Genomic DNA, 8936 nt, shown 5'->3' with positions numbered 1-8936 from the left:
GTTGCCACATGCATGCTCGGTATGAGGGATTGCTGCAAAGTCAAAAACACAATGCAAGCAACTGTCCACTGTGGCTGCACGCCACAATAACTCCATGCTGGGTTTCCTTAGATAGAAAACTTTTTAACCAATCTTTTTTGATGATTAAACTGATTTGTAAATTTCCTTGAGATGACATGTGTTGTGAATATATATATAAATATTCACCCTGGCTGTCAACCTAATAAACACCTAACAGTCAGAGAACACAGATTGATAATGTCCATTGGCAGCAATCCAATCGTGTCTCTCTTTTGTTGTAAATGTATATATTCATATTTACCAAAAAAAAATTCTTTTTACCTTTTTTGTATATTGTACCTAAAATGTCATCATTAACTAAGAGCAAAGTGGAAGCAAAGTCAAATTCCTTGGTGCATGAAGCAGCTGATTACTGCTGTGACCCAATCGCAGACAAGCGGAAGATGATGGATGGATGTTTTATATTATCTTCTGAGGTGGGTAGAGTAGACAAAAGCTGTACTCAAGTGTGAGTGGCACTACTTCAACATATTTTTATTTGAGTAAAGTAAAAAGTAGCCAACCAAGAAATTACTCATGTAAGAGTAAAAAAGTATTTAGTAGGAAGTTTACTCAAGTACTGAGTAACTAATTATAACATCATTTAATATCTAAAGGTAACGTAATCAGACAGATAAGAATATAAAGTACAGATTCTGGTATTTTAAAGACTAAAGCAAAAAATATTTCAATAAAAAAAACAACTATTACAAAATAACAAATTCAGACAGGAGAAACACTTTAACTAACTTTAATGAAACCAATACGTTGTGGCAGTTTTTGTATATACTGTATGTTAGAACCGTGCAAAGTACTTCCGGTAGTAATATCTATAATGTACTGCATGTTCAGTTGATCTCCAGATGGCTCAATGAGCTCAGCAGATAGAGAACAACGTTAAAACAACAAAGCTGGTGTCCAAATAAGAAGTTATAGTTTAACATAAAATGTGAATGTGATATCTGGTGCATTTTGGGTTAAAACAAGCATGGATACTCACGTTGAGTGGAGCAGCCAGAAAATGTTACTGAAGAGCAGCGATATTTAAGTAAAAGTACACAAAAAAGTACAGTACAGTAAAACATTTTCTTTAAAAACGTACCTCAATTAAATGTAGCAGGTGTCTTATCACCTGTAGTTATTTTAATTACAAGATTGTGCTCATCCTTGTCTAAATTGATACTATTTAATAAATACTCGAAACAGTTGTCTCGCTTTAAAATTCAGTTAAACTTGCCCCTCACAATATGGCTGACGTCCTGACGTATCGTTTTTTCACCGGGGGGCGTCTGCTCATTTCCTGTATCTCATAGCGCGCGACTCTGACTTATCCCTGTTCACACGAGCGCGGAAACATTTGCTCTGGCACCCTAATTCTTAAAATAAAACATAAAGCGTCCCTTTTATCACTTACCTGAACCCGACCCCCAAAGACCTTAAAAAACATAAAAAGGTCGTTTCCCGTTGAGCATGCGCGAACCGAAAAGCCGTACCAGAGTAGCGGTGGGGCGTCTCGCCGCCGTCCAACCGAAGAGCGGAAAGTCTCGCGAAAATTGGCAGATTCTGCCGAAAATGCCAACGCACAGCTGTTTCCGGGTCAATGTGAGGTTCTGGAGAAGAGAACGGAAGGTGGAATGATCACGGTGGACCGATAGGGCTGTGGGTGGTTTAGCGGAACGCCACGGGTGAACGAGTCCCCGCTGACCGCGGACAGGAGGCCAGCCGGCGGTCACATGAGGACGGTCTGACCGCGCGGAGAGGATGGCGGAGCGGGATCAGCCGGCGGAGGGTCTGCCTCCGCAGCCAGGCTCCGGGACGAACAGCCAGAACTCCTCGGATGAAAACGGACATGTTGACAGTCCCGACGACGACACGCTGTCCCCGACCTCCGTGATCTACTTCAAGGAAGCGCTGAGCTCCGCCACCGTGAAGGCGGGGAAGGCGGCAGCCGCGGCCGCGTCGCCGCTCCGACAGTTTGACTTCAGGATCGAGAGAATCGATTCAAAGCGAAGAAGTAAGTGCAGAGAAAGTTTACTAATACTTCACAGCGGGGCTGGTGGTAATCTGGGCTCCTCTACACGGGAATAATCTGCAATAATCTGCTGTTTGCTGGTCCCAAAATAAATAAAAATGACTCAACAACGCTCCTAAAACTGGAGATGAGTCACGAGGGGAAATCACGTCCAGTGAATTATTTATAGTGGATCCAAAACTGGACACGTTTCTGCAAAAAATGTCAACTGTTGAGAAAATGATGGCCATGATAAATCAATTTTAAGCCTTAATCCTCCTTTAATGTGACAAATATGTACGATTCAAATGAAAAGCTGTACTTACAACCCGTTCAAATTAATGGAGTAAAACATATACTAATAATAATAAATCGTAATCGCTCTTAAACTAACCCTGTGCTCGCCCACCTTGACAAAAAGGTTCATCCACAGAGCATGATGCTGCCACCACCATGTTTTCCAGGTCGGTGCTACTTCTGTAGCCTCGTGAGACCATCCTGATCTCGCGAGCTTTCAAGGTTTCACTCGCAGATCAGTCTGGATACTCTCCGTTAAAGAAGCCGTTCACCAAACGAACGTCCAATCAGCGGCGGGTTGAGGTGTGACGCAACGGGAAGCGCGTCAGTTCAGTCTAAACAACATGGCGGCTTCAGCCGATGAAACTAGCGTTAGCGTGGCTATCGAGCAAGTTTTATCGGAATTACAGAGTATTTCTTTGCTGAGCTAACGAGCCTTTACCTGCAGCAGCAAGAGTAGCTTGGCTTGTGGTTGTGTTTTCGTCGTCGCTCGTAACAGAGCGACGACGAATCTGATTGGTTTATTTGGCCCGTCTATCACCAACATAGGCCAATCAGCTAACCAGTATTTTCGCCCCTTCCTAAAATTACCTCAACGGAAGGTTTCCAGATGGATATGCGGAGCAAATCTATCTGGCGGAGTCAGGTAACTACTTCTGGGTCAAGCATGGCGATTAATGTTAATGCGGCTTAAATGTGATGCCTCATTTTATGTTTTTATTATATTATGTTTTTATGTTGTTACCTGTTTTTAAAATTGCATTGTTTTAATTCTTGTATGGCCTAGTGTTCAGCAATTTATTTGAAAGTGCTTTATAAATAAAGCTGTTATTATTAGTATTATTATTATTATTTGGAATCATGACTTAGGGCTGGACGATAATTCAATAACAAAATATATCGATCAATAGAAAAAAAAAGGGTCAATAAAGAGTTCAATAGAATTAGCGTTTTCCGTTTTGCATTCTAGCCTATCATAATATATTTAGGCTATAATGCAATATATAAGGTATATGAAATGTAAGTTAATATTGCAGTCATTACTTCCTCCCAACCTCTCCCTATGGGCGATGGGGCATTTTGTGCTGCTGCCCCACATCTGTGGAACGCCCTCCCTGACACCTTGAGGGCACCTCAATCCACTGAGTGTTTTTAAAAAAAAAAGCCTTAAAACATTTAGCAAAGCTTTTGGTCCCCTTTAGATGATTTTTTTTCTGTCTTCTAAAATAGCTTTTTAATTTTTTTGTTTTTCTTTTCTTTTTTACCTGTAGTACTTTGAGATCTTTTGATGGAAAGTGCAGTATAAATTAAATGTATTATTATTATTATTATTATTATTATTATTATTATTATTATTAATATTAATATTAATCAATCACAAACTCAAACCCAGGAACCAAGCTCCGCCCCTTTAAAGAGCACAAAGAGCGCGCTTTCTTTCATAAAAACTTGCAGTTTTGGTAAAAAGTTGGTTGAATAAAGGGTTGAATTCAGTGTTTGTCTGTATCTAAAAATAAGTCGCTAAACAACAGCGTACAATGTCCATGGCTGCACTTAAAATATATGATTTGAATTTGTTGATAATTATCGATAGCGATCAGTATTATTTGTTTTATCTATGTGTTTGTTTCCTATATTGTCCAGCCCTAGCGTGAATCAAAAGTTCCGCTTTAATTCTATTTTTTGGGGAGAGCTTTTAGTTAGATCTTGATGTTTTCTTGCAAAGAAAACATATTGTATTGCATATTGTAACCACGCTCCAGGCACACGGAGAAAGCAGCAGATTGCTGTCACATGTGGAACATAACGGGAACTTATTGGAGATCGCTGCATTCCCTCTGTGTTACCGTAGCCTTGGTCTTTAAAAAGGGTAACAAGGGAATCTTGTTTTTGGCATCGAGTCTGGATTTACTAACGATTGTCGTTCGTGCCGTAACAATAGACATAACACGCTGTTATGTGATCTTAACGTATCATTACCAGAGTTTTCAAATGATCACTTGCACACATTTTCCTACGCTTTGAGGTAGGGCTGTACTATTTTTTTTCCAAAAATCAAAATTGCGATTTAATTTGGACTTTTCTCTGCATTAAAAACAAGCAGCAAACGTGGCCTGTAGATAAAGATGTTTGTAAACAAGGACTGTTTAAAACAAGAGATTTGACTGTTTTTATTAATCAGAATATTAATATTCAAGAGCTTGTCGAGTTGAACATCAATCCTTGTTGAACATAAAGTGCAACCAACAAACAGGTCTATGTAATAAACTGATTGACCAGAACTTAATGCTGTGGTGAGATTCCTGAAAGCTTCTGGTAAAAAGTATGATTATATAAACTCTAAAGCAATTAATAAAACTAGATTATCTCACTGCTGCAACTGTCTTCCCTTCCATGTGGAGCAAACCCACTTTAAACATTTTACCGACACCTAAAAGTTTTATTCCATGAATTGTTAGAGATGCAGTTTTTCTCTGATCCAGTCTGATACCGATACCATGAGTCGATAACCGATACGCTCCGATACTTCAGCTGAACGAATAAGTGTGAAGTTATCAGGCTTGGAATAAACATTGTTAAAAAAATGTTTTTTTTTTTGTTTTTAAACCAGATAAATTCTGTTAATTTTTTACCTGCTCTACATTCATACGATTAACATTTTAAATTATTAGTCAGATTATTCGAAGGAAATTAATGTGAAACTCATTGTAGATCCAGAATTAAAAAAAGAGTTTTGCTTATTTGTCATATTAAAAGATGGTCTTCCAGTTTGCAAATTATTCTGAATAATTAAATTTGACTCTTTAACAATAATAACTGAACTGTTTTTGGTCTAGCAATATAAGAACAGTATTTGGGTCAGTTGTTCTTTGAAAACACTCGCTGTAATTAGCCAGTTTTCATAATTTCATAAAAGAAGTCTGAGTAATTAAATATCATCGGATAGATGTTACTATGAAGTTAAAGAGAATGTCAAAAGTGTGTTTATTAAAAGATGAATACTTGTTGTATGTAACATTTTCAATGTACGTTGTGTCAAACTCGAGGCCCGCGGGCCAAATCCGGCCCGTCAAGGCAATTTATAACGGCCCTCAAGAGCCAAAAACGGGCATATCATGTGTCATAAAGTGGAGGCATATATTAAAGTGATTTGTAGTAACAGCTAGGGCTGAACGATTTTGGAAAATAATCTAATTGCAATTTTTTATCTTAATATTGCGATTTAATGCGAAAACAAGTAAAACTAGATTATCTCACTGCTGCAGATCTCTTCCCTTCCATGTGGAGGCAAACCCACTTTAAACATTTTACCGACACCTAAAGGACGCGTCTGATTCCCTAATTGTTACAGAGCCAAAAATTGCAGACATCTGCAATTAGGAAATTACGTTTTTTAAAATCGCCATTATATTGAAAATGCGATTAATTGCTCAGCCCTAGTAACAGCATCCTGCCACTAATGTCGGTTTTCCCACAACACATTAAAACAACCCAGAAATGTAGAAAAAGAGAAAAAGTGATGCAGAATTTAAAGTGAAATTTGCCCTAATATCACCTTTTTTTGCAGATAAACTGTTCAAATGGGCCTAAGGTGCTACTTCTATGTTACTGTGAAATTTTCTCCATTTTTTTTTTATGTGAACTGGAATGACATTATACCAAAAGTGTCATCTATACAGGAGCAACCGTCCCTGTTTGATGATGTCATGATGTCACAGTGGCCCAATAAAGTCTTTAAGACGGACCGTCCTCTCATGGTAAAATCCAGACCGTGGTCACAGAGGAATCTGAAGCCGTCCTGATTTTACTCTTGTTGTAGAAACCTTCCATTAAAGCTGCCCCCCCCCGCCCTGCAGCCGGTCTCAGATAACGGGCGTCTGTTTCAGCTCAGAGGGATGCTGCTGCTGATGCTCGGCTGAATCATTAGCACTGCTTTGTTACTCCAGAGACCCCCCCCCCCCCTCCTCGTCTGCACGCATGCACCGTCTGCTCACGTGACGAGCGCGTCGCCGTTCCCAGCACCGCCGTCGGCCATCTTGGTCGACACCCACCTCGGTGGATTCACTGCGGAGCTCCGGCGGCCCAATCAGAGCGGGCCGGGCTGAGCGGACCGGAGGAGGCTGGGGTTTATTTCTCCTGGTGCCTTTTCACAGCATCGTGCTCCGCTGCGTTTTAAAGCCCCCGTCTGCACAGAAAGGCCGAGGAAGAGGAGGAGGAGGAGGAGGAGGAGGAGAGGGGAGCCCCGCGCTCACAACAGCAGCTCATTTCCTTCAGCCGAGTCAAGGAGGAGAGGAGGATGCAGACGTAAGGAGGAAGAGGAGCAGCACTCCCCCCCCACCTCCTCGACACCTGCTCACACCAGACCTCCTCGTGTTTTTTTGTCTCCTCTCTCTTGTGATTCGTTCTTCATCCTCTGATCTCCCGTTTCTCTCCTCCATCTTCAGCGCCTGGAACAAAAGGCCGCTTCGCCTCCTTTCTTTCTTTTCTTTTTCTTTTTTTTTTTTTGTTCTTGTTTTCTCCTCGGCGCTGTGGGCTTTTTTATTTGTCTTGCCTGCTGAAAGCTGAGTCATCATGTCTGATCTGACGCCTCAGAGCGAGACGCCCACCCCCACCACCGACAAGATCACCCAGGCCGCCCGCGAGACCATCTATCTCTGCAACTTTCGCGTCTCCGTCGACGGCGAGTGGCTCTGCCTGCGGGAGCTCAACGACATCTCGCTCACGCCGGACCCCGAGCCGGCCCACGAAGGTAAAGAGCCGTGGATGTTTGCGCCCCCCCCCCCCCCCATCAGGGCGTGGTGTTTGACAAAGAGCGGGGGCGCTGCGTGTTTTGTGCAGTTGGTGTCATGCTGTGTCATGCTGGGCTTCCTGAGCGTTACACAGCAGGATGACGCCACCTGTAAATATAAGCCAGCGACCGCCAACCAGGAAGTGAAGCTTTAGTCCCCAGACTTCATTATCCAGCATGAAAACAAAGCAGGATTAACGCCCTTAGGGGCCCTTAGGGGCCCATGGGCACCAAAGCTTACAGAGCCCCTGGCTTTAAAGGCAAACCTTTAATGTAAAATCTCCTACATGAAGATAAACGTCACCTTCATGAAGGACCAGAAAGCCGTACTGTCTGGTCTGATGCTCCTTAAAGTATTTAAGTCTCCATGAGAAATTGACCAATCAGGCTTTGACTGGCCAGTACCGATTTTTCTCTTTATTTTTTTCTTTTTTACAGGTTTTAAACGTTTCTTTCTGACCACTTCTGTGTACATTTTGTTTAAATTAAAAACACATTTTTAACAGCGATAATCAGGGCTGGACGATAATTCAATAACTATATATATCGATCGATAGACGTATATTGATGATAGAAAAAAAAGTTCAATAGAACAGTTTTCCTGCCTTTTACATTCTACCCTATCATATAGGTTAATATTACAGTCATCACATCCTCCCAACCAATCACAAACGCAGACCCAGAAGCTCCGCCCCCTTCATAGAGTTCAGAGAGCATGCATTCATTTTTTCTTTTTTAAAAACTTATAGTTTTGGTCAAAAGTTGGTTGAATAAAGAGCTGAGTTTGAATTCAGTGTTTGTGTTCTGTATCAGGTAGCCAGGGCTGCACTTAAAATACATGCTATCAATTTGTTGATAATTATTTATATCGATCAATATGATTTCTATTATATCGATATGTTTTATTTCTATATCGTCCAGCCCTAGTATCGATCGATAGACGTGTGGTTCAGTGGAAAATAAGGGTCAATAAAAAGTTCAATAGGACAGTTTTCCTTCTTTTAGCATTTTAGCCGATCATGTATGCTAATATTCATTACATCCTCCCAGCCAATCACAACGAAGACTCAGGAACGCTGCGCCAACAATCTCCGCCCCCTTCCAACAGTTCAGACAGCACACATTTTTATTTTTTTAAGACTTACAGTTTCGGTGAAAAGTTGTTAGACTAAAGAGTTTAGTTTGAATTCAGTGTCTTTTATTTAAAAAATAGGTCGCTAAGCAACAGCATAAAAAGGCCTGGGCTGCACTTAAAAATATATGTTTTGACCTTTTAAGAGGTCGATTAATATGATTTCTATTTTATCGACACGTTTGTTTTCTACATCCTCCAGGCCTAGAGATAATAAAACTGTTATTTTGAATCAAACAGGAAACAAAGGGAAGTTTATCCTCCCTTATGCGTCTTCAAAAGTCATCTAAATCTTTTCCCTCTAAACTCCAAATTAAAACGTGCATCAAAGAAAATGGTTAGTAATTTGCAGATTTTTCACTATTTGACTGGGCAGTAACAGTTCAGAGCCAATCAAGTTGGTCTGTTTTGATAAGTGGCCGATTGATTGGTGGACCAACATCAATAATTCACGCGTTTCTCTTAACGGGGGCGGTTCATTGGATGGCTTCAAGCACAGCTGTCCTCATTGGCGTCATCATTCAGCCTAAATGATCAGATCATTGTAACCTGATACAACAAACATGCCACAGAATGGGCCGTAAAATCACCAATAAATAAGATTAACTGAACTGTAATATTCAGAAACTGATACAGTTTAGATTCAA

The 8936-nt window shown here is 40.8% G+C and overlaps 1 protein-coding gene across 5 annotated transcripts in view; it reads left to right on the top strand.

The window, feature by feature from the left end:
* Window positions 1–1540: 1540 nt before the first annotated feature.
* Window positions 1541–8936, top strand: part of rufy3 (RUN and FYVE domain containing 3) — a 30633-nt gene continuing 23237 nt past the window's right edge. The window contains exon 1 of one of the 5 annotated variants that reach the window (XM_012865303.3): window positions 1541–2074. In XM_012865303.3, the coding sequence (XP_012720757.2) occupies window positions 1822–2074 (253 nt within the window). In that variant the 5' untranslated portion in view covers window positions 1541–1821. Of the gene's footprint in view, window positions 2075–6393; window positions 7119–8936 lie in introns of those variants that run through there. The other 4 variants (XM_036144371.1, XM_036144372.1, XM_012865304.3 and 1 more) reach the window with 4 other exon arrangements.

The sequence above is a fragment of the Fundulus heteroclitus genome, chromosome 12 (assembly GCF_011125445.2).
Source record: "Fundulus heteroclitus isolate FHET01 chromosome 12, MU-UCD_Fhet_4.1, whole genome shotgun sequence".
NCBI classification, from domain to species: Eukaryota; Metazoa; Chordata; class Actinopteri; order Cyprinodontiformes; family Fundulidae; genus Fundulus; species Fundulus heteroclitus.
This window is presented reverse-complemented; position numbering and strand designations above follow the sequence as displayed.